Source organism: Asparagus officinalis, chromosome 3 (genome assembly GCF_001876935.1).
Source record: "Asparagus officinalis chromosome 3, Aspof.V1, whole genome shotgun sequence".
Classification (NCBI taxonomy): Eukaryota; Viridiplantae; Streptophyta; class Magnoliopsida; order Asparagales; family Asparagaceae; genus Asparagus; species Asparagus officinalis.
This window is the reverse complement of record NC_033796.1, coordinates 5,696,820-5,723,111: the sequence shown is the minus strand read 5'-3', so window position 1 is coordinate 5,723,111 and position 26,292 is coordinate 5,696,820. Positions and strand designations below refer to the sequence as shown.

The window sequence follows — 26,292 nt, the reverse complement described above, 5'->3', positions numbered from 1 at the left end:
CATTTATTAAAAAATAGTTCTTAATTGTGTGGTTAAGTAATATTAAAACAAACCGATTTAGAATACTAGCATCTCTTTGAGCATAAAAGAAAAGAACTTGCAATAGATGTTTTAATCAATATCAACACGCTAAGGTGGGGGGCTAATACCAAATTTTGAATATTTGAGGTCTAATATCAAAAAAATATACATTTGAGGCACTAATATCAAAATACTAAAGATGTAATAATGGACTAATATCCAGAACCCCGTGGTAGCAAAATTGAAGATGCAAGGGCTACTTTCGGAATTTTCAAGGGACCGATATACACAGGAAACTTTATTTCCGCCTAAAAAAAAATTTAGCCCTCGATCACTGATATTTTCCCTCTCCGCTCCTCGGTCTCTCTCGATCCCTGCGTTCTCTCCCCGCCCACTGCCGCCGTCAGACGCCGGAGACCGGATTTTATCCGGCGAATTTCACTGGTACTTCCGTATTCTTGTTAATTTCTGATCCTAGCGTATGAATTTTGTCCTAATTTATTTTTTTTACAGCCTTTTCCCTCTCTCTCTCTCAGCGAATACAACAACAACGAGAATGGAGGAGCTTCAGAAGCTGGAGAAAGTGCAAAGAATGATGTCGTTCATGGAAGCTCGAGGGCTCTCCACCAACCGTCATGACTCCGACCGCTTCCTGGCTGATTTCCTCCTCTTCATGGTACTTCCTCTCTATGTCTAGCTTTTTCTTTTTCGGTGATCAAAATGCAACCTATTTACTTAGAATTAAAGATCTTTGTCCCTCTAAGATTGAAAGCTATTGTTTTCGATCGAATGCAATCATCTAGATTGAAAGTTATTGTTTCAAGCTTAGAGAAGACTGATGCTTGGAATTTATTTGAAGTTTAATCCCTTTTCAGGTAGGGTTGACAGGTTGTCTATTTATAGATTGGATTCTACTTTACTATAGCCAATTGACTCTTGATGGTTTAACTTCCAGCCTATACCTTATTTTGTTGAACTGCAAGGTTTATTTGCTCTAGTTGTAGCGTTTCTTTTCGATCTGATTCGCTCCTTTTGATTTTCTACACGTTAGCGTCTTCAAAATGTTTTACAGAAGAGTACATGCATACATATATTAACGTGTCCCTGTTCCATTGTGTCCCACTTTATGAGTTCTGCAATCAGATTATTGTTATCCTGTCAATCCGTCATCTGCTTTTAGCTCATGAAGTTTACAATCAACCTCACGGAGGGCTAGCCGTCTGAGGAATGTAGGTAGGAAATGGTAAGAACTGTGTTCCCTGATTAATCATCTCTCAATTTTCTGTAAACCTTATAGAAAATATCCAGCCTCTCCTTATTTTGCATCGAAAAGACTCGTCGTAATATTAATAACTATTTTCAAGAAACAGTTTACACAATTTCTTCATGATACTAAGACATTTGGTACTAAAATGCAGTGCTTGATCTACTATTATCTTAAGCTTCTTCTATGTTCTCCATTTTACTCCATTTCAATTTGATCGGTAGTCGATTTTCATACAGGTTCAACCATCTCAGTCACTCACCATGAAGAAAAGATGTGACCTTGTCTCCGAGCATATAAAAAAGGTAAATAAAAGCCTTACTTTTGGCTTCTGGTGAACAAGATATGTGAACTCAAGTGTATATTTCCTTTGTTTGACAGATATCACCTACAATTCTAGAAGATGCCGTATTATATGTAACTGAAGGTATATAAATGTTGGAATGTGTTATTAAGTTTATAGTACAATAGTCCTCATTTTAATTGTCATGATGGAAAAGACTGATCGCTTCATCAAATGCAGCTGCTGATTGTAATATTCATTATTTGCATCCCACAAAAATTGCTAAGATAGAGCTGCTTTCACTGAAACAGAATTGCTTACTCCCTACTATTTTTCAACATTAAGCCATATGTCACATTACACAGGACAGAAAAATGTTGTTCTTTTGCTCAACTTTGCTTCTTTGCTCAACTTGAACTAGACTGTACAACAAAGGATAGCGAAATGCAAAAAACTAAAAGTGTTGCTCTTTTGCTCAACTTCGCTCGTAAAACAAAAATATGCAGAGAGAAAAATAGAAGCTTTTTATTGGACATGATAGCTTAACAAATGAGCAGTATTAAATGTTGAAATTATGAGCTTCTTCTAGCTATGTTTTGTATTGACGAGCTAGAGGTAGGTAAAACATACACTTGCTGATAATTTTGGTTCATGTTAGCAAACAAACTTATTTGAAATTCTGTGAAGTTAGCTTTGAGCTTTATTTACCATTCTTCTGATTTCCCCCCTTCCTGTTTGTATTTGGCCAAGTGCCGAGTTGCTTCATTCTTGTATCAGCGTTCTATTGCATGACGCAGGAGGTCCACAATCTCTTTGGGACTTGACTGTTATATATATATTACATAGTTAATATTTCCTCAACTTGTTTACATGCAGATAGTCAACAGCTTTATGCAGATATTCCACCCAGTTCTAAAGTTGATTACAAACTGAATCTTCAGTTACCTGAACTGAACAGACATAAAAACATGGCTAACATTGGGCTTGATTGCATGCAAAGAGCGAATTCTACTCTTGAGGATTTTGTAAGTAATGCATCGTCCTCCTTCACATTATGGCAATGTTAGAATTTTCATGTAGATCCCTCAATTCAATGAAGATAAAGCTTATACCTATAATATTTGTGTTTGCATTGTCTTATTATTTATTTGTTTCTTTTTCAGAATTGTCTTTACAATTACATCTCCCTATTTCTGTGCTCCTCATATACCTTCAAATCCACATTTGCTAGAAAATAAATCGAACCATATGGAAAAAATGCTACATTCTTGCAGGAAATAATTTCGCTGAGTTTATATGGTTCTATTTAGGATAAACTTGTTGTTCGTGGCGAGATATTCTATTAATTTTCTTCTTTCTATGGCTGGTGCAAGATTATGTTTTATAGCTATGGTTTTAACGCATCTCTTACATATATATTGGCATGACAGTGCAGATCTTATTTTATGTTTCATGAAATGGATGTCAACGATCCACGAGCAATATTTAAATTTCTTCCTGTGCTTTCATTCACCGAAAGCTATATATATCAGGTATTTGGCTGCAAGTAGTGGGTGTTTTTCTAGTCTGAACAATTCATTGCCTGACTAAAGTTCTGTTTCTCTTGCAACAGCTGGATACTATGAACGAAAGAAGTTTATTATCATTGACAAGTTCACCAGAAGATGACACTAACGTTTCTAATTGTATGCACGATGGGGTGAGTATAGAAGACCTGCATCTTTATCTTGTTTTGACTATTGGTACATGGACTAGCCTCTATACCATCTGTAATTGCTTATGTCAGTTTTTCCACCATTTGCAGGCAAGTAATCTAGGCAGTGAACAATCTTTCTCTGACTTCCCAATATCTGAGTCATTTGATCCACTTGTTGATGTTCTTCGGTGTCAGGGATTACTGACAGAGCGGTAGTGGCCTTGTTCTCTTTGTTTCTTTTTCCATAAGCTCGATGCGTGTACAGTGGTTTCAGTGAGACATCTACTTATCTGGCTCCTGTTTTTGTTGGCTTATTGATCTAGAATTCAAACTGAACTTCAGCGTGGATATGAATATTGGGAACTTGAAAGGAAACTTTGTCATGCATTAACCTTCAAGAGAAAGGTGCTACAAACACCAATATCTTCTTCTTCTTCTTCTTCTTCTTGTGATAGTTTTGTTTAAGTAACTATGTGGAGCCAACTCCTCTATCAATATTTTGGTCATGTTATCTATATCCAAAATACTTTAGGTTTTGATTTATCAGATATGTCTATATCCACCCACCGCGGGTGATCCAAATGGTTGAGAGGTTCTAATATGACTTCCATAGTCTTGGGTTTGATTCCGGACTGGGTTATCCAAAAAAAAAGAAGATATGTCTATATCCAAAATTCTTCATTCGATTGTAACTTTTTTTTTTCTTTTTGCAGCCATATATATGGTGTGCTCTCTAGTTACGTTCTCTACTCATTTGCATATTTTACTTGTCTCTTGTAGCCATGTAATATAAACTGCACTCCAGACTCTGTAGCGTGTCTGTAATGACTTAAAAAGTAACTCCTATTGTCTGACAACTTACATATATCCCATTGTGATCATTCATCAACTGTATCATGAAATAGAATCATGACTAATGTAAAATAGTCTGGCCTGAGACTATGCATGCAATCTCACACACAGTACCTATGTCTATATGGAAGAGAGTGCTTGGTTAGAATTATGAATTACCAGTCCAAGAAAAGAATGGTGCAGGTGGGATTTGTTCAAGGACCCTAGCCCATATTCAAAATATGTGTTGCCTAATGTTACAGAAGGCACTAGGCGGACTAAGCGTTTAAGCCAGCGCTCAGACGCCTAGGTGTTTGGCTATTTTTTTAATTATTTAGTTATTATAATTGATAAAAATATGTACGTAATTCATATAAATTTGTAAAAAAAAGATAACAATCTTAGATCCACAATAAACCATGCATACTTAGATACTAAATAGTCAAGATAATAACTAACAATGTTATAGAAAGCGTTAGGAGGCCTAAGTGTTGGACTCGAACCCTAGAGTCTAGGAGGTTTTCTTTTTTTATTTTTTAACTACAATAATTGATAGTAAATGTCAATGTTATAGAAAGCTTAGGTGTCGGACTAGTATTTAGACAGATTTCTTTCTTCATTTAAGAGTGGTGGTCGAGGAGGTTTTGCTGAACGGCGGAGGAGGTCGTGGAAGTATTCATATTTGGAGGTTAAAGGAGTTTGAAGGAGGTTGGAGGATGTGGAGGTTGCAACATAGAAAATTACGATCAATGTCTAAATGATGCAGTCCACATAACCAGACAATGCTCCCCTAAACGTTTCCAAAATCTAGGTGAGCAGCCTAAATACTGTCCAAGCTCTAGGCGTTAGTTAGGCGGTCTAGGTACTACCGAGGCCTACGCGTACGCCTAGGCGGACTAGGCGAAGGCTTTTTAAAACAAGACTGCTGCCGTAACTTTTCAAATGAATGTCGTAATTTGTACAAATTATTTGGAGCTCCTAAAACATATGTATACAACAAGATCAATAAAGAGCATGCGCGCGCGTGCACACACACACATATGAGATTATACAGTCAACAAAAACTAACAAAATAAAGAAGAAAAGGATCAATTTCACAAAAGAAACTGTTCTTGGGTCGTGTTCAGGCAATGCCTTTGTGTTGGGTGAAACGAGCTATATCAGTCTATATCTTATGTACCAGTTTGTTCAGTATCATTTCGTGCTAAAATTCATTGGTACGAGGTAGGAATAGTCGTTGGCTGATGTTGGTTCAAATATTCTTGGGAAAAATTTGGGGTGAAAATTATGTACAGAAGATTGACAAAGATACTACATAAGAATTGAAATTTCCTTTAAAGTAATTAAAGAAAAAAAGAGAAAGCAAAGGAGTAGATATATTGGTTATGGCCTGGGGATGCAAGTTCAGAGTTAGCATTGGGGGAGGAGTTAAATCTAGAATGTTGGTTAAAAGCTGATTCTAAAATGTGTTTGAACTTCATTAGACCATGCTTAGGTCCTTATAGCTGTTTTCATAAAGACAGAACAAGGCTATTGGTGATAACTATATACTTATTCCTAATTTGTCTCTGAAATGATATTCTCAATCATGCAACTTCAGTTAATGTGCATTGTGTTAGCTTCTTCCAAAGAGTCAGGACGAGATTTGCTATTGTATTACACATTTATTTCCATAAACTATTATTCAAATGTTATTCTTAATCATGTAACTTCTAAATTTTACATTTCACTGGTTCTTATAAAGACGGTCTCAAAGTGAAAGCTTATTGGTTACGGCTAGTTATTTATTCTTATTTCTGATATTGGAAATGGAATGTTGTCCATGTAATTTCAGAAGTGCACCTGATCGTTTCTCATATAAAGAACAACACGTGACATGTCTTGTTCATCCCCGCTTGTGCAGATTATTATTGAAGATGTTATGAGAGCCGTGCATCTGAAATCCTTTGACTATCGAGTTCTGAATCTTTTGTTATATCAATTAAGAAATCAGAAGGTAAATGCGTTCATGTAACCTTAATATTTTATTTTAGTAGTACTTATGCATTGATCATGAATTTATCTTTGATATGTTATGGTTTCTCAAGCATTGGATTCTGACTGGAAAACTGAAAAATCAAGCAATCTTCTTTCTATGCAATTATGCTCCACATCAATGTTGGAGGTTGATTGTACCATATTCTGATGTTAACTGGTAATTGTTATAGCGATATGAACGCTATATCACCACTTCTATGAAAATCCTCAAGCCAGATTTCGGTATTCATTTCCCCCAATACAACTATAATAGCACTTCATCAGGGAAAGATCAGCATTCCTTCCTTCAAATGTGTTAACGAAATATAAAAGATGTAGGAATTTACCTCTCCAAATAAATTATCAAATATGGAACTGAAAAGTCTGTTATGAGCCATGTCCACCATTGCTAGCTTATTTTTCATCTTAGTAAGAAATTAAGAATGCAAGTTCCATAGCAAATATTGAAGGTGCCTCTTTCATCTGGACTCAGCTCTGGTAAATTTTGGAGTCTTCTTCTTTAGGCATATTTGAGCTTCTTAATAGTGAGAAGATTCCTCAATATTTAATCCATTAGGTCTTGTGGCTATGTACTTGCTATTGTTTTCTAGGCAGGATATGTCTCCAGTGTTCATCTCTTGCCCTACTTCCCTGGCTAAGAATTTGTCATGTCCTCAGTATTGCTTCTGACATGTGCTTTCCACCATGCTTGCTTTCACTTCTTTCACATTTCCCCCCCTCAAGCCTCTCTTCTGTCGTACCTATGTATATGCCATCCCTGCAGTCCGTGGTCCCTAAGCAAATTATCTTGATCAAGTGTGCTTCTTGATTCTTGAGTCATCTTTTGATGTTTAGCAAGGCGCAAGGTATATCCACTGTTCTTTTCTTCCCTTTCATCCTGCAAAGCGTGATTCCTGTTTCTGCATTCAGCATATCCAGTCAAAGTGACAGAGTTGATGGTTGAAATTCTATTCCAACTATTAAACTGCTGAAAGTTTTACGCCCACTGAGGAGATTTGTTTTGTTGGCCTTGTTGTCTGGTGTATCCAGCCAAAAGGCGCTAGTTCCGGTATGGGCTCTTTCATAGGCCCGGCCTGATTTTTTGGCAGTGTTGTGAGACTCCATTTTCGCGTGAGATTGGGTTGCAGGTTGAAGGTTCTATGATTTATTTTTATTTTTATTTTTATTTTTGTGGTACTCGATCTGTTCCAGTCATGATAAGTGATAAAGAAGGCCTACTGATGTTCAACCTCTTGTGTAGTATAGAAATTATGAAGGTTTATCTGCATACCTCGGAAGGAAATTTGAAGAACATAAAAGATGATGTGTGGTGTGTGTACAAACAGGGAGCAAGGAGAGGGATGTTCCAGCTGTTCATTCATGACTGTTCTTTTCTTGCTAATTTTTCACTTAAAACAGATTTAACACATGTATGATTCATATTTCAAAATTCAGCATCACACTACTAATACACACTTAATTGTACAGATTATCGTTCATGAGAGCTAGTGAATTAATCATATATCTTTTGCTGTGTTATTCTTTGATTGTTTCTGTTTTAATATATATTCTGTAACTTTCCTTTTTCTGTCTATTTCTCAGGTCAATGACTTGCATATGGAGTTTCTATCAATATCTGAATTCCTAGTTGAAGTATCGGATGACTTGTAAGTAAATCTCTCTTAGCTGACCAGTTGATAATGTATTACTATGTTATGTATAAAGAGTATATTTGCAATCTCGGCACCTCATAAAAGATGCTACTAATAACTTGCCTAGCAGCATTTTTTATGTAGAGAAATTTATTGTTTTACTATTCTTTATAGTATGATGTATTTGTTCATGCTCCTTTATTTCTTTCTATTAATTTTCTTTACTATATACGAATACTGGTACATTTTAAATTCTTTATAGATACATGTTTCATTATGGTCACAATGTGTAGGTGTGACACAGAATTTAAGCCTTCATGATTTATCTCCAAAAGTTTTACCTAACTTTACTTTCTATATGCATTTCTGGATGGGATGTCATCGTTCTGGGTCAATGACAAAGTGATCATATTATAGGTACGATTATGAGGTGAGTTTCTCTGTTAAAAGATTTTGCGAATGATGGCTTTTAAAAGAATTTCTATAGTTCATGGAATTTTGAATGCATCTAATCTGCTTATACTTTATGTTATAGGGGGATGTTAGAGAAAATAGTTTCAATATACTTCGTATGTTCGTGGCCATTTATGGCGCTTCTACTGCACCAGCTATGTTGGTAAGTGCAGCCACCTATTACTACATTTGGTGTGTTTTAAAACGGGATTAATGCTGATCTTAGTTCAGTATGCCATGACAGCAGTTCTTTGCCTAATGATAATATAGTGAATATGCATCTTTTTGTTCTCGCGTGCAACTCATCTTAATGTTCAGTAATTCATATTAGTCCCTCAAATCACTGAAATTGTTCACTAGGCCCTCCAATCCTCTAGGTTTTACAAATTGGTCCCTCGGGTTATCTCACATTAGATTTGATGGGAATATTCTCAAATCTTATGGTTTGAGGAGATGTTTCATTTTACATTTTGTTAATGTTTTCAACTCATTTCTTAACTGTATAAACCCGTAAAATAAAATTCAAGCCCATTGAACTTATCTTCTTTAACAATTAGATAATGATTCCAACACATTTATGAGCTTCCCAAAGATTGTATCCCCCTAACAGCTATGTAATCTTATAACTGAGTCGTAACTTGGTAATTGAGAGTATTGGGTTACTAGTGAACCAACCATGGTTTGATATTTTAGCTTAAAAAAACTAACAGAGAGACCAATTTGCAAAACCTCATAGAAATTGAGAGACTAATAAGCAACTTCAAAGAATTGGGCGACCAATATGGAGTCAATGAAGAGGGGCAACTATCTAAAAATCTAGATATAAGAAGTTAAGCCGGATAGCAAACCTCTCGCTAATTTTTCCTCAAATTTTTCATAAAATTTGTTCATGCCTGAACGGATGAAAGTCACAACTCTTTATATAAGGTTGTAAACCTATCTCTAATTCAATTTTAAAATTCAAAACTAGAATTTAAAACTCAAATCATGATCTAATCCTGCTACAATTCAAAATCCAAAACTCAATTTAGAGAATATAGATAGCTCAATCTAATCAAATATCATATCTAAATCTTAAAGGATAAAGTCAACTTTGACCTAAGAATTTTATCTGCTTTTATCTGCAACATATATAATTTGTCCTGCAACATATTGCGAGTTGTTTGGGACTCTTGCAAGCGTTCACTCTCTTTGCCCTGCTTTAATATGTCATATTTATTTATTTATTCCCCTCATTTACAAAAAATCCTGGCTCCACCACTGTCCATGTATGTACATATGTATGTGTTTATATGTAGGTTCATATGAATATCCGTCTCTAGCTTACTGTATTTGTCTCTTTTCATTTCTGTAACAAAGCTGCCAACTAAGTACTATGATTTTTAAATTTCAAACGAGTATATTTAGCAAGATAACCTTTGCTACTACTGGGACCAAATGCAGTTCATTGGAACTTTTATATGATCAAAATATTTATAATAAATTTAAAAATTTTATTTCATTATAGAGGTTGTTACATTCCAATAAATCAAATTTCATCACGCGTAAAATCCTGAAGTTGAAGGCTACGGTCCATAGAACAACCAAGTACCAAACTAGTTTATATATATATATAGAGGAATATGGGTATACTTGGGCCAAGGATCCTTGGTAGTGATGTGGACACATCTTGTCCATACATCACACCTTGAAGATGGAGCCTCACCAACTTCAAGGTGTGATGTATGGACAAGATGTGTCCACATCACTACCAAGGATCCTTGGCCCAAGTATACCCATATTCCTCTATATATATATATAAACTAGTTTGGTACTTGGTTGTTCTATGGACCGTAGCCTTCAACTTCAGGATTTTACGCGTGATGAAATTTGATTTATTGGAATGTAACAACCTCTATAATGAAATAAAATTTTTAAATTTATTATAAATATTTTGATCATATAAAAGTTCCAATGAACTGCATTTGGTCCCAGTAGTAGCAAAGGTTATCTTGCTAAATATACTCGTTTGAAATTTAAAAATCATAGTACTTAGTTGGCAGCTTTGTTACAGAAATGAAAAGAGACAAATACAGTAAGCTAGAGACGGATATTCATATGAACCTACATATAAACACATACATATGTACATACATGGACAGTGGTGGAGCCAGGATTTTTTGTAAATGAGGGGAATAAATAAATAAATATGACATATTAAAGCAGGGCAAAGAGAGTGAACGCTTGCAAGAGTCCCAAACAACTCGCAATATGTTGCAGGACAAATTATATATGTTGCAGATAAAAGCAGATAAAATTCTTAGGTCAAAGTTGACTTTATCCTTTAAGATTTAGATATGATATTTGATTAGATTGAGCTATCTATATTCTCTAAATTGAGTTTTGGATTTTGAATTGTAGCAGGATTAGATCATGATTTGAGTTTTAAATTCTAGTTTTGAATTTTAAAATTGAATTAGAGATAGGTTTACAACCTTATATAAAGAGTTGTGACTTTCATCCGTTCAGGCATGAACAAATTTTATGAAAAATTTGAGGAAAAATTAGCGAGAGGTTTGCTATCCGGCTTAACTTCTTATATCTAGATTTTTAGATAGTTGCCCCTCTTCATTGACTCCATATTGGTCGCCCAATTCTTTGAAGTTGCTTATTAGTCTCTCAATTTCTATGAGGTTTTGCAAATTGGTCTCTCTGTTAGTTTTTTTAAGCTAAAATATCAAACCATGGTTGGTTCACTAGTAACCCAATACTCTCAATTACCAAGTTACGACTCAGTTATAAGATTACATAGCTGTTAGGGGGATACAATCTTTGGGAAGCTCATAAATGTGTTGGAATCATTATCTAATTGTTAAAGAAGATAAGTTCAATGGGCTTGAATTTTATTTTACGGGTTTATACAGTTAAGAAATGAGTTGAAAACATTAACAAAATGTAAAATGAAACATCTCCTCAAACCATAAGATTTGAGAATATTCCCATCAAATCTAATGTGAGATAACCCGAGGGACCAATTTGTAAAACCTAGAGGATTGGAGGGCCTAGTGAACAATTTCAGTGATTTGAGGGACTAATATGAATTACTGAATATTTGAGGGACTAATTTCTAAAATACTCCTCTTTTTTCTTTCAAACATAGTCACTTGCTGTAGCCCCCTTCTCTATCAAAGAAAAAGATGAAGAAGAAAAAAGATTAAAAGTCCCAAAACACCAAACACCCGCCAAAACTAAAAAAAGAGGGAGAAGTCCTTTTACCCCTTTACCCACTTCTTCCTCAGTCTTCAGCTTCTAAACCAAAACCCACCTATGCTGCTGGTTTTTTTGTCAATCTTCAAGTGGGGCCAAGACCCCGTTGGACCCAATGTAGGTCCGCCCCTGTGTAACATGCATACATGCATACATACTACATACATGTATAATTGTATATACATGTATGTATGCGTGTTGGCATAATATTAGAAAACATGGGATATAGATAAGACATGGACATGAGATATACGATTAACAATAGCAAGAGGAAAATATCCTCATGCAGCAGCGAAAAGTCAACCTGTGCCTCCTAGTTCCTTGGCAGATATCACTATGAAGATCTTCATGTCTTGTACATTAAATGCACTAATAATTTACAGATCATTAGGTTTCCCCTGAGTTTTCAACACCATATTTTCCATCCTTAGGTTCAAGGAAAAATCTCATGATATACACATCACTGATTGTGTTTATGTGACTGTTGGTTATCTATGCAAGTCAGAGGATGGGTCATTATATTTAAAAATTGGTTCAATTATAGTGGGTCTACGGCACCATAACTAAAACTTGATGTATGGAGCAGCAGCTTCAGATATTATACATCTGTAAATTTGTGCTTTCACACACTTGCATATATGAGGAATTGAGGATGACAATAAAGTTTTATGGATTAAAACTGGCAACAGCTCTAAATGAACCGTCCAGAAAATATGCAAGGCCTTAAAGAAGAGCTCAATCCTAGCAACTATCAAATAGAACTATGTCTTCACAAAAGGCAAACTAAAATATATTCTCTCAAAGTTAAACCAAGTGGTAGAATTTCGGAAACTAGTTTTGGGAGAGAATAAAATATAACCAGGAAAGATCTACACATCAGAATAGCCATAACAAAAACATAACCAAGAATGCTCTACACATCAGAATGCTCTACGCATAGCCATAACAAAAACATAACCAAGAATGCTCTACACATCAGAATAGCCATCAAAGAAAGTTATCAAGACGCCACTATAGCTATCACCTTCAATTTATCATTAGATCCAGCAAGCAAAGAAGATGCACTGGAAAGTAGATTGTATTTTACTTTTTTTTATTCTTTTTATTTTTGTTAATACCTTGTGTTTTTTCTGTAGGCAAAATGCATTACCGAGGCTGAAGAAAAGTTCGAGCATTTGTCAAGGGCTTTGGATCCTGAACTATCCTTGAGATACTGGAGAAGATGTGAAGAAGCATCAAGAGAAGGTCAAAACTTTTTGTGAACTGCATGATACAACATGAGGTCTTCATATTGACCCAGATCATAACTAAAACAAATTGTCTCACTACTTTAGGGGGTTCATCGGGGCATGCTTTTGGAATGTGGAGTATCCCTCCTGTGATTATTGATGAAGATTCATTTCGATTGCAAACCACAGGTAAAAGCCTTTTGGCATATGCTTGTTGAATTAAAATTATTATATGATGAGAAACCAAATCAAGTAAATGAAATACTAAGAAATGCTGCTGCTATGCAATTATGCATTCGAGTTACTGATATCTGGAGTTTAAAAGCAAAGCTTGCTCATGTCTATGGTTCCTCATATTGACAGGCATGAGTCCGGTTTAGGGATGCCCAACGTGGCCATCTTCCTCCAAGAGTTGAAGAGAAAAACCATCTGGAGGTGCTATAAAGCTTTTTTCCCAGTATGTTACGAAGCTTTTTTTCAGTAAATTTCCTGTCCATGCTAATTTTGCTGAAGGGTTAGGTTACATGAACTTTTTTTTTTATGATTTGAGAAATGATCAGATGATTGGATAACTAGGAGTACCAGTCTATAATTTATGTAGCAATTGATTAGTTACCTAAGCTCAGTTCTTTTTCCTTTTCCTATGTGTCTGTAGAATGTTATTTTTTTATTTATTTGCTAGGATTATTGCACATGCAAATGCACATATAAGAGGATGAACATTTAAATATTCTATTTTACAGTAAAATGACCACTTCAATGTTTTAAAATATCATCAATTTTTACATTATATTTTATGATGTTTGTTCATTTGATATGCTACATCTTTTCTATCTTATTTGAAATTGACTATGATAAATATTTCAATTTGAGCAATGACGTAATTTCGTTAGATAATTTTACTTAGAAGAGTCAATTTTTTCTCTCCATATTTTCTATCCAAATTACTATTTTAAATATCTTTAGCCTAACTATCTAGATATATACTTTTGATAATATCTACATTGGATTATATTGTAATTCTAATTGTTACTTTTATTGTATATTTGTATTCATTTGTTGAAAAAGAACATTATCATTTCACTAGCATTATTGGAGGTGAGGCGCAAAACTTTTTAATGGATTCATATACTAAAAAATACATCATAGAATAAAATATATTTTTAGCATCTACTAATATCAATTGTATATATTTTATTTTATTTGTTGCAGAATAAAATGTCTGTGCCTAATGCACAAAATTTGTAATTTCTTAAAATATATTTTTTATACTTTATGATATTCTTCAGCTTTTTTTGTATATATATTATTGTTTTTCCTAAAAGAAGTTTAAAACTTTAATTTATACTCCTTTTATAATCTAAAATATAGTGGGTATGTAATTATATATGCCCATATCTTATGTTCAGGGAGTATGATATAGAGCATTCTAGAAAACTAAAAAGAAAGAGGAAAAAAAAGATAATATATATAGAATATTCTAGAAAACACTAAAGATAGAAAGGAGAAGAAAGAAAGATTCTCTTTGGTGATTACATTTTTGCCTTCTGAGTTGGGTACAAAATGAGAATATGTCCACTACAGTATTCTTTATATAATAGCATAGATACTTATATCTTTTAGGGTGGCACTAGGGGCACACTCTCAACCACACCTCTAATCACACCCCCTTTCTCATTTGCTACAGTATATCAGGCCCCATATAAAATTTTAAAATTTAAAATCTCATGTGGGACCCGGTGTACTGTAGCAAATTAGAGAGGGGGTGTGATTAGAGGTGTGGTTGGGGGTGTGCCCCTATCATTTTCCTATCTTTTATAATATGCAATGCAATGAATATGTTATTTAGTAAGCTTTGATAAATAGCTCAGGTCAACATTTCAGGTAGTTCTACAAAAGAAGAAGAGAGAAGAAAAAAGAGAAAAAAAAAGTACTTCAAAAACATAAGATTCCACCTTTTCAAATGTATAGTAGAAATGGATCAAACGGTCGCCTCTCGTTCAACTATTTCCATCACAGAGTGGCATAGACAGGTGTGAGGTACTACATATTAAAATCTCTGCTTTGAACTACTGTAGGTTTACAGTACGTAGTAATAGAAAGTAGTTCCTTTCTGTTTGCCTTTCTTGTGTCTCAACAGTCAACTCATGGTTGAGTTTAATCATTATTTTCGCGCGTCTTGTCTCTCTTTTTGGATAATTGATTGATTGATTCATGAATAGGTTATTCCCGGGACATAGTAAAATGATAAGCTCAACCAGAGTCAATGAGCTTTTCCAAGGGGTTGTTTGATTCGATTTGTATAAATTATAGGGGGGAAAAAATACTCAAAATATATATTTTCTTGTATTTTCTTTAAAAAAAAGTTAGAAAGTATCAATTTTTTTATTTCTTGTACTTTGCTTGTGGTTCAAAAAAAAAAAAAAAGCCCCATTACTTTATAGAAATAGTAAAAAAAATTCTTTTGTTTGGTTACATATGCCAAATTTATAGAAAAGTGTCAACAACCCATCACTTTACAACTGCTAGTTGCACATTCTCAAATCTTATAAAATCATTCTATCCTCAACTATCCATGAACACAAGATTTTCACAATTGTAAAACATGAGTAAGAGACCGTGGTGACTCGTCAAGTTCATCAAATCCAACATGGGTAAAGAGGCGATTAGCTAGCATCATGGACTAAAAATTTATTTACTTTGATTAGATCGAAATCAATGATCTAAAGAAATCATGTATCACTTTGCCAATTTTATGTCATAATTTTATATTTTCATGTAGTAAGTTGGTTCAGCTATCGGTCATTTATCAAAATTGAGTGCCTCAACTGAAAAGTACAAGTTCATGTAAATTGCGTTCTAATAACGTAGTAAACAGCGTCTTATCTTATTATGAACATTATAAATTAGTTTGTAATCTTCATAGCTGTTGACCATCAGCATTGCCAAAAGCTCAAACTGAGCTCCAAACGGAACCAAATGGAGATGTTTGCATATCACTATCGGGTTAAAATTTTCTCATCCAACAATTTATAAACTCATGTTGCCACAATTGGGTCGAAATGAACCAATAATTTTCTTCATTTGTTAACCGGTCCATTGATTCATGAAATCAAGCGCTAATCAAACCACAATAGTAGTAAAATCAACCACTAATCAAGATCGGATGAACAACCACAATATCTCATAAAATCAAAATGTAAAATAACTGGCGAAAAATCAACTGCAAGAGCTCTGAAATTCCCAAACCAATTGCGAAAATTTAATAGGGTTTAGGGTTTTCGTTTTATATCTCAATAGCTCGGAAGTTCAACCGTGGAAACACAGCTCAAATCCCCAAACCAATTGCCAACCCACACAGCAAGAAGCCCGACAAGCAATAAATCCCCAAACCAGCCCACCGCAATTGAGCACGAGAACAAGTACGAGAACGAGAACGATATCACTATCGGATTTGGGGTGGAAACGAGAACGAGAACGAAGGGCGCGAACCAAATCGAAGAGGGAAGTTGGGTTTTGGGGCGGGAACTAGGAAGAAGACAGAAACGAGAACGAAGCCCTAGTTGTTTTCCGAGATTTTGATGGAAATACTTTCTTAGTTAAAGAAGAGCCTCTACTTCTGATTTCAATAGAAGATAAACCTTTCTTAATTAAATTTATTATGACAAAAAAAAACTATTGCTAACTCCTCAGGCACGTTAAAAAAACCTACCAACTTGAGCAAAACATGCTCATCTGACTAGGGGATGAAATGATGGGGTTAGTGAGTTAGACGTCCCAATGTTAAGCTGAGGTTACTCGGTAAAATTAAAGGGAAATCCCTATATGTCTCTTGATTCAGCAACATGCTTCTTCTTGCTAATGCTATCATCAAAATTCTTATTATATTGGATCCGATAGGGAACATGGTTCTAGTGTTTTAACTCCCGACACAGGATTTAACAGCACGAGAATGTCAACAAACAGGATGTTTGCTACCAAACCTTGAGCTTGATGGTACAAGGAAATTTCCTGCAACTCGCCTAAAATAAAGCCCAATGCATACGACATAGATCGGATCAAGATTCTCTAAATCTTAGAACAACTGCTTAAGAATGAATTGATTACTGCGGGTGCAGCGCTAACCCAATGTGATTCCAAATAGAGAAACAAAGGAGTTCATGTAGCGTGAGCATATTATTGTCCGCAGATGCGGAGAACAAATTAATGTGGCCTTGGTAGGCCACATACATTCATCACCTTTGTATTTATCTTGAGGTTCATACGCTCGCAAGATTCTTTTTTTTACAGAGGGGGGTAGTGTTGAGAAATAGGCCCCTACCTTTTCCCCGAAACTTAGCTCGCGACGTGCTGCAGGCTCCCACAGCAGCGGGTGCAACTTTTGAAGAGATCGTGACTTCGGGGGTCTTTAAATAATTGTATCGGCAAACATTCAACGTGTAGTCTCTTGTCTCTTTCGGAAAAAAGAACCGCCCTCTTTGTTGAACCCTTTGCTCCCCATCTCCAGCCCATTTTTCTAACGTTTGGAGAGGAGATGACCAACCAACAAACAAACAAACAAACAAACAAAAGCGAAATAAATGCGCCCCGAGCTGAACCCTCTTGAAATTTGACATCTCATGAGTAATGGAATTAGAGGGGTATGAAAACTGAAGGATGTTGACGAAATTTTATTCAGTGAACAGAGGCGAACTGTTCATTTTAGCGGCGTGACGCGCTGCTAACCTTAACGGTGTCTCATGACAGCGAAGTGGGAGAAGCTTGGGAGGGGTCCAGTGGAACTTCAAAAAGTTCGAGGACTTCGCGCAACACGACCAAGGTTCAGGGGGTTTTGTGAAGTTTGCTCATAAATAAATTGAGAGGAGAGGGGATGTGGATGCCGAGCTTGGTCCCCCTCGTGGGCCTGGGCCCACTGGACCTGCCCATCTGTCGGAAACTTCTTGTAGGAAAAAGAGAAGGGAGAAAAAAAAAGATCTCACTTGGTTAACTCTCCCTTTTTCAATAATGTGCTCTTTAGTGGAAGCCAGTACAAATTTGTATCCACCTGCTTTAAAATGTAAGTGTCCCTTTTCATAAACTAGCAACCTTAATCTAAGAACCATGCACACAACAACATGAGCATGACACAATGCCATATAATAATAGCAATTAGAAATCTATATAAAATAGCTTCTTAAATTAGAGGAGTCAATTTTTTTATATACTCGCAAGCAGGTAAAGCTTTAGAAAAAGCAGTCAATATTTTTGATCCATTGCAATTCGTTATGCACCAGGACATATTTGCTCTCAAATAAATATACAGACCGTCTATCTATCAGTTAACCATACTGCTCTACTAGAGAATATTTGCAAATAATTCCTTAGTTAGTACAAGAGGATGGATATCTATATATACAACGTAAGAGAAATTTGTATAATTATCTAAAAAAACGTTGCGACAATTATAACCAGTAGGGAGGCAAGTGAAACCCTGCTGAAACTTTTATAACCAGCTGTATTATTAATACTACGAGCTCTTAGCAGCCAAAGGCACAAGAAACAGATGCACATAAGCAAAGCTTGCCTCCAAGTAAACATCTCAGTTTACATACATACATACATAAACACACGCACAAACACGCCCACACGCACCCCTTCCAACATTACAAGCCAAAGCAAAGCTACAAGCACGGTCAACGAATAGCAGATTTGATGCAGTCCTTGAAATGCTAACAGCAAGCACTGCTACGGTTGGTAGCAAATCCCTCCATCAACAACAACTTTCATGGAGATGGTGGCCAGTGAAATCCAGCATAAGCTTGATTAAACCCACCTCCATAGAATCTCACTTCTAGGCCTTCGAACCCTTGATCATCATCATCCCAAATTCCATCATCATCATCGTCCATAAATTCCCAAGAATAATCCGAAGTATCTGAGTATTCTTCGGAGCACTCATCCCAGAAACTCCTCTCGTAGGTATCCTCGACCTGCGGACCTAAAACCTTCAATCCTGCATAACTCTCTTTTACGAGCTTCTCGTCTAGCTTCACTTCCCAACAACCCCGAAGGTCAAGGAACTCGAGTTCCTTGCATCTTGAGAGGATTTCGAGGACTCCACGGGTTGTTAGTAGGAGATACGCCATTTCAAGATGGCGGAGTTTTGGCATGGAACAGGCGATGGCGAAGGCTTCATCGTCTTGGCTGACTTTGTCAGCAACCTCTAAAGGGTGCATTGTTCGTCGAAGGCCAATTAGAGATTTGCAGTGCTTGCCAAATGATTCTAGGGCTCGGGGACCGATCTTTTTGCAGTAGCTCACATCCAAGAAGGTGATGTTGGAGAGACGAGACGAGACTTGTTCTACTATGGCATCGCTTATTTCACTCCTTGGGAGGACTAGGGTCTGAAGGGAGCCAGCACTTGCAAAAACCAATACCCAAACTTGAGTATAGAAGTTTAAAGCAAAGGCCAATTAGATGCTATTTAAAGGTCAAAAGAAGCAAGTTTAAGACATAAAACTTGAGTCTAGACTCCGGCAGAATCAAGCATGTTACAAGTTGTCATGAGAGTTTGTCGGGTGGAACTTTACCATGGAGTTGTTTTAGATCTCAAATTGAGGGCCTCAAGCTATGATTGGGAGCTCAAACAACTCATTAGCAAAAATAATAAAGACATTGGCAACCCCATAGAAGGAAAAAAAAGCTTATTTACTAGATAATTTTTAAGCAATAAGCTATTTAAGTGAGAGGTCAAGGTCTTTTAAAACTTGAAACATGTACTCTGAGATCTATTTCTCTCCGTCTAATGTGAATGAATTGGACAAATCTCAAGGTCTGATGCAGCAAATGTGAAAGCATGAACTTGAAGAAGTATGCCTACTGGCATGTGATAAGGCTGACCCACAAGAACGGAAGGCTTAAACTACGCCTTCAGAGCCCCCAGAATGTGAGAGATCTAGAATCAACAAAAATGCCTCTCGCAAATATGGAAAGCTAAGAAGAAACACGTAATCCTACAAATAACAAGAAAAACTGTAAGAAATGCAAGTTTAAAACTTGATAGTCCAAAAAAAAAAAAAACGCTAGAACATAAGAAAATGGCTACCCATGTCGTATAGGCTCCCAAATTTGACAAATCTAACATATGAGATCAAGAAAATGCCCCCCAAAACCGTAATGCGAAGCCTATCTCCTTCAATTAGAGGAGGGGGGACAACAAATTCCAGGCTCCAAGATGTCACAATGAATCATAAGCAACAAGCAACGAGCAAGAACAAAACAGAGGCTACAGAGAATAGATTTTATTAACTCAAGCAATCATTTTGGTTAGCGGCCACTTACTGCTCGGCGATAAAAGAGAACAAGGAGTCGCTTGCGAGGCCAGAGACCGAAAGCCTCTGGAAAGACCCGCAACTCCTTGCGATAAGCACCCTGAGGAGGCGATCGAGCTGCTCGGGCTTGCACCTCTGGCTCCACTCTTCAATGTCGATATCCCGCCAGCAGTAAGGGCCGGAGACCGCCCGGCCCCAGGATTTGCAGACCCTGGGGACAACCGTGAGCACCTCCTGAAGGGAGAGGTTGCGAAAGATGAGCCCGAGGGCGTCGGGGATCAGCTCCTCCCAGGCTCTGACCTCACTCGAGTCCCCCATTTCCTCCTTTGGAGAGAGAGCCTGTCAATTTAAGACCAAAGAGAGGAAGTGAGAACCAAGAGAGGAGGCGCTTAAAACTAGAATTGGCATCAGCGCTCGACGACCCAGAGAGAGGATATCAGGGGAAAAAGGGAAGCAAGATCAAAGGGATATTGAGGGCCGAGCAGCGATAACAGGGAAAAGGGGGAGGACCCATTTGGGGAATTTGTATGATTTTGGATAAAAAGGATGGGTGAAGAGGGTGCCCAGTGTTTGTTATAAATTGGTGTGAGGCAGTGGAAGGTAGCCGAGGTCAGAGAAAACCGCTTAGAATTGAAAATTGGAATCAATAATAAATTAGATAAAAGTTACACGTAGGGAACAGGTAAAACCAGCAACAAAAAAAAAAAAAGAGCCTAGCTAGCTCAAGAGTTGTTGAAATCTGGAAAAATTCAAAGCCCAGATGCGAGAATGGGGAAAGGGGAAATGACCCATTCGGTGAATTCATTCAATTTCGCAGGAAAAAGACAAGGAGATGGTTGTTAGTGAGGAAAAGAGAGGGGATAAAGGTGTCGCCTTTTACCAATGGAAAGCATTAATGAAGAACAGCCCAGCTGAAGCTAGAAACAGTTTGTAGCCAAAAACAAAAAAAAAAAAAAATCCAGGGAGATCAATCGCAACCCCAGAAAGAATATCAAAATGAGATCTTTTGAACAGTTGTTTATCATCAAAACTCACAAGCGGGTGTTGCTCGCCAAGCAACAGAAAGAAGCAATCTTGTCACCGAAATGGATATGACATGAAGTGAAAAGAGGCTGTAAATAACTTGCAATAAAAGAGGAATATAGAGGATAAATTTGTACAAAATTACCCAATAAACAGCACTCCTTGGATCTGCAACAGAGAGGAGAGGGTAAAGAGGAGAGCAAGGCAACAGAGAGACCAATGAAGCGACGAGTTCTTTAAAAAAAAAACAGAGGATTAGAGTAACGAGGAGAAAAATTGGTCTCCTTTTTGTGTGGGCTTGGTTGTTGAGAATCCTGTAGCCACGTGTAAATTTAGAGATTTTTTTTTTTGTTTTAGGTATTTTACATTTATTTATTTTATTAATTGCGTAGAACTAGAATAACGTGATGTTAATCTTTGAATTGTATCAAGGTACCACGAGACCACTACATGAAGATGATGGGATGGGACAATTTGTTCTTTGTTTGTTTTTCTTCAAGAAATTTAAATAAAATTAAATAAATAAATTCGTACTGACAAATTTACGGCACACATATGCGCACCCAATTTCTGAAGAAAGAGTGGACCCCATTCGTACTCTGTGGGTCTGCAGCTGTGTGATGTTTTGTTCAGAAGGAATATACAAATATGCGCCGTGGATCATAGCGGGGGTGCTTCCACTTGGAAATGTCACGTGTGAGCCTGTTCATAGGCAGACTGGTCACGAGCCGGATCGGGATCGACCCGTGATCGGGCCAGTCTGGGTTCCTATCGGGCTGGGTTGGACCTGGATCGGGCCTGTTCGGGTTCCTATCAGGCTGGGTTGGTCCTGGATCCGGGCGGAGTCGAGACGTTAATCATATTCTCGGGTCTGATCATAACCTAGTCTGGCCCACGACCCGCATAGGTTTGGGTCAACTTGGATCCGACTCACGCCGGCCGGTATGTGTCGCGGGTTGGTCGATTAGCTTGTTCTCTCTTTTTATAATTCCTAGCTTGGTCGATTATTTGGTTATATTTCCTAAATTAATTTTTTGATTATATTTTAATTTACTTTTTAATTATTTTAAACTCTAAATATTGTGATAAATGATGCTTATGAGTGTACCAATTGTTAAGGTCTCATGTTTCTGATATAGTTTTTAGCTATAAGATCTTTCTCGATTTATTCATTCTTGTTGATGGTCGGGATCAAACAGTCAATTGGACTCAGGAGGAACCGATCCATTCGACATCAAGAGGTCATTTATAAGTTTTCAAAGAAGTGCGTGGAAGGATTTCAAATGTCACGGTGATTTCGAAACAACCAAGTCAGATCCACTTTAGAATCTGAAATGGTTCACTCGAAGCACGAAGCCTCGTCCTCATTTAATGCCCCACGTCCCAATACTCGAAAAGCAGAACGCCCTTCATTATGTCCATGACGCTTCGTTTCTTCAAATGACGGTTCAGATCTTTAACAACGTCAACCAAGAAAAGCGAAGCTATGATTGGTAAAAGGATGCCCGATGATGTCAGCCATGTCAATAAGACGAAGACTTCTCAGTTTCTCGTCCTAAGCAGGCTTGTATTGATAAGAGCGTATCTTATTTCACTCAAACCTGACTAAAAGTTGACTCCAAGCAAAAATGCCCAATTGTTATGGTGTTTACTCACCCAAGATACGAGTATTTGTAAAATGATACAATCATGGCCCTGGCAATCCGGCCTCAACCAACTTAGTGGCCTAAGCCCAACAGAGGCCTCGACCCCGCCGACTCATCAAATTAACATTCTTTCAGGCCGATACGAAAGGCGGGGTCAGCCGACCCTGTTGTCGAAGACGATCCACCAAGGACACTCGACCACTTACTTGACAACTTATGAAGAAGACTTGATGGACATTCCCTGTTGTCAACTAAGTTGAGGAATAACCTCCGCCTCGAGCCTCTCCCTCAGAGTATATGTCAGCATTCCAGTCCACCTCGGGCAAGCCTTATCCAGATTCTAGCCTGATGGTCTCCATGACTTGTCAGCTTGCCCACATACCTTCTGCTACGTTCTCAATCACTTCCTGAAAAATACGGAGACACTCTCTCCCATACCGAAGTGATTTCCTCTCTAGTCGTCACCCGACACCTATAAAGCGAGAGATGACTCAGCTTGCCAGCGTGCCTTTTGTCACGCTCTCAATCACTTTTAGAAAAAATACGGAGACACCCTCTCCCGTGGCGAAGCGACTTCCCCTCCAGTCGCCAGCTGTCACCTGTAAAGCGAGGGGTGACTCAGCTCTTAGCCTGCACTTCACCACCATCTCCCTATGCTTGGCTAGAAGTGACCCATTTTATCCCCATGACGGAGATATATACAAGTAGACTCCTAACCGAGGGGGGCTCTCTCTCTGAGGCGGTCTCTCTCTCTCTAAAAATGAAAAAGAATACACAGTTCTTCATCTACCCAGAGGAACACACATGTATCCTCTGTAACGGCACATTGCCACCTCAAGAACCACACCGGTTCCTGGTCTTCCCCTTCCCTACTCGAGTTTTACTAACTTGACCGTCGGAGGAACCACGGGGAACCAGTCACTGTCCTCTCACGGGTTCTTCATTCAAGAACCAGACATAAAGTCAGAGAAGAAAGTGGCACCTTCATCAATCTCCTCTACCTCGTCCCGGTGAGGACCTAGGAGGAACCGATCGAGTTCTGAATCAGAACCGATCCCATCCCGGATCCGATTGACTGTTTAATCCCGACCATTAACAATTCTCTTTACAATTTTGTTTTTTTATTATTTTATATATAATATGAGAGCAATGAGTATATTGTTGGATGTAATGTAATATTATGAAGGGAAAAATGCTTCCAGCTCCCAAAAGCCAAGTGAACGTGTTTCCCACCCCCAAGACTTGGTCAATAGGTGTTTTACCCCTAAAAATAAAGATTTTGTTCTCTGAGCCCCCAAAACACAAAACCCAAGACATTAAATCATCAATCATTTCAACTATCCTCTTGGTACATCATGATAAAGAGAGAGAGAAAACAAAAATAATAAAATAATCCCCATCATATTTTAATAAAAAAAGAAAGAGAGAGAGAGAGGATTCATAACCTTAACAACAAACCCTTAACCTTAACAACCAACCCGTAACCTTAACAATCAACCCGTAACTTTAACAACCTCCCAATACAAACAACCAAAATAATAAAAAACGAAAATAATAAAATAATCCTCATCAATCATTTCAACTATCCTCTTGGTACATCATGATAAAGAGAGAGAGAAAACAAAAATAATAAAATAATCCCCATCATATTTTAATAAAAAAAGAAAGAGAGAGAGAGAGGATTCATAACCTTAACAACAAACCCTTAACCTTAACAACCAACCCGTAACCTTAACAATCAACCCGTAACTTTAACAACCTCCCAATACAAACAACCAAAATAATAAAAAATAAAAATAATAAAATAATCATCATCAATCATTTCAACTATCCTCTTGGTACATCATGATAAAGAGAGAGAGAAAACAAAAATAATAAAATAATCCCCATCATATTTTAATAAAAAAAGAAAGAGAGAGAGAGAGGATTCATAACCTTAACAACAAACCCTTAACCTTAACAACCAACCCGTAACCTTAACAATCAACCCGTAACTTTAACAACCTCCCAATACAAACAACCAAAATAATAAAAAATAAAAATAATAAAATAATCCTCATCAATCATTTCAACTATCCTCTTGGTACATCATGATAAAGAGAGAGAGAAAACAAAAATAATAAAATAATCCCCATCATATTTTAATAAAAAAAGAAAGAGAGAGAGAGGATTCACAACCTTAACAACAAACCCTTAACCTTAACAACCAACCCGTAACCTTAACAATCAAATCCACAACCTTAACAACAAATCCACAACCTTAACAACAAACCCTTAACCTTAACAACCAACCCGTAACCTTAACAATCAACCCGTAACTTTAACAACCTCCCAATACAAACAACCAAAATAATAAAAAACGAAAATAATAAAATAATCCTCATCAATCATTTCAACTATCCTCTTGGTACATCATGATAAAGAGAGAGAGAAAACAAAAATAATAAAATAATCCCCATCATATTTTAATAAAAAAAGAAAGAGAGAGAGAGAGGATTCATAACCTTAACAACAAACCCTTAACCTTAACAACCAACCCGTAACCTTAACAATCAACCCGTAACTTTAACAACCTCCCAATACAAACAACCAAAATAATAAAAAACGAAAATAATAAAATAATCATCATCAATCATTTCAACTATCCTCTTGGTACATCATGATAAAGAGAGAGAAAAAACAAAAATAATAAAATAATCCTCCATCATATTTTAATAAAAAAAGAAAGAGAGAGAGAAGGGTATTATGGTCTTCACATGTTTTAATGTCTTGGGTTTTGTGTTTTGGGGGCTCAGAGAACAGATTCTTTATTTTTAGGGGTAAAACACCCATTGACCAAGTCCTGGGGGTGGGAAGCATGTTCACTTGGCTTTTGGGGGCTGGAAGCATTTTTCCCTATTATGAATGCGGCATATATATAATATAAAATGTAGAGTTATGATAGCTCTTTGTCTCTGCAGGCTATCTAAGTTTTGGATTCTAATTAAGTCCGTCCGGAGAACTCCAGGCTATCTAAGTTCACTATCTCATTACTCAAATGTCTCAATTGTTTATTAGAAACAAAATGAAAAGCGGAAAGATCTTGTTGCCAACATAAATTATCGTAGTTATCAGAGATATTGTATAGGATAGTTAATATGAAACATTTTCAGGTTCAAAATTTTATTATGAAATTTGATAGTGTTATTTATATTCCCAAAACCTATTAATATTTTCAAATATATATCATGCTGTTAAAAAAAACCAGCGCAAACAGCGCAAAATTATTTATATTTCAAAGTATCCTCTTCTTCATTCTCTTACGATATTTTTTCTTTCTCCTAAAGGCGGCACATTGATTAGAAACTAAAAGTAATACCAAATAGAGACTAAAATAAAAGCGTTGAAGATATTATATTGCTCTTTTAATTAATGGTAATTGTCACTTAGGTTTGATGGGGGGAGAGAGAAAATGATAGTCGGAGAAAGAAAAGCAGCTTCATCGAGAGGTATATTTTAAAGAAACAACTAGAACCTAGATGAATTTTAATAGTTTCTACAATTGTTAGGGTGTTGTACGTAATGAGAGAAAAAAAAAGTGTACGTTTGGAAATTTCATAATAAATTGTCAAACTTAAAGAGC

At 36.7% G+C, this 26,292-nt stretch overlaps 2 protein-coding genes across 9 annotated transcripts; one reads left to right on the top strand and one right to left on the bottom strand.

Moving 5' to 3' along the window:
- LOC109832763 lies at positions 254-15,003 on the top strand. Of its 7 annotated transcripts, none has more exons than XR_002244969.1 (17): positions 254-465; positions 535-697; positions 1,525-1,590; positions 1,667-1,712; positions 2,445-2,593; positions 2,999-3,100; positions 3,181-3,267; positions 3,373-3,476; positions 3,588-3,669; positions 5,999-6,091; positions 7,714-7,778; positions 8,181-8,193; positions 8,299-8,379; positions 12,599-12,707; positions 12,797-12,880; positions 13,055-13,126; positions 14,576-15,003. XR_002244969.1 is itself a non-coding variant. In XM_020400171.1 (16 exons), the coding sequence occupies exons 1-16, from the start codon at positions 269-271 to the stop codon at positions 13,069-13,071; spliced, it is 1,458 nt and encodes a 485-aa protein (XP_020255760.1). In that variant the 5' UTR covers positions 254-268; the 3' UTR covers positions 13,072-13,326. The 7 variants fall into 7 exon arrangements, 3 of the variants coding, with proteins under 3 accessions (XP_020255760.1, XP_020255761.1, XP_020255762.1); XR_002244968.1 differs by having other exon boundaries at positions 13,055-13,148; XR_002244970.1 differs by having other exon boundaries at positions 8,167-8,193; positions 13,055-13,148.
- LOC109832762 (F-box protein FBW2) lies at positions 18,149-21,294 on the bottom strand. 2 transcript variants are annotated; one of them, XM_020400169.1, is made up of 3 exons: positions 21,170-21,294; positions 20,012-20,340; positions 18,149-19,090 (listed from the first exon to the last, which is right to left on the bottom strand). In XM_020400169.1, the coding sequence occupies exons 2-3, from the start codon at positions 20,317-20,319 to the stop codon at positions 18,454-18,456; spliced, it is 945 nt and encodes a 314-aa protein (XP_020255758.1). In that variant the 5' UTR covers positions 20,320-20,340; positions 21,170-21,294; the 3' UTR covers positions 18,149-18,453. The 2 variants fall into 2 exon arrangements, with proteins under 2 accessions (XP_020255758.1, XP_020255759.1); XM_020400170.1 differs by lacking the exon at positions 21,170-21,294 and adding an exon at positions 21,037-21,055.

Coding starts and splice junctions, on each gene's coding strand:
- LOC109832763 (XM_020400171.1), top strand. CDS start 269: ATGCAAGGGCTACTTTCGGAATTTTCAAGGGACCGATATACACAGGAA. Junction 2,594..2,998: donor ATTCTACTCTTGAGGATTTT/GTAAGTAATGCA, acceptor TTGGCATGACAG/TGCAGATCTTATTTTATGTT. Junction 6,092..7,713: donor ATCAATTAAGAAATCAGAAG/GTAAATGCGTTC, acceptor TCTATTTCTCAG/GTCAATGACTTGCATATGGA.
- LOC109832762 (XM_020400169.1), bottom strand. CDS start 20,319: ATGGGGGACTCGAGTGAGGTCAGAGCCTGGGAGGAGCTGATCCCCGAC. Junction 19,091..20,011: donor TTCTCTTTTATCGCCGAGCA/GTAAGTGGCCGC, acceptor GGTTTTTGCAAG/TGCTGGCTCCCTTCAGACCC.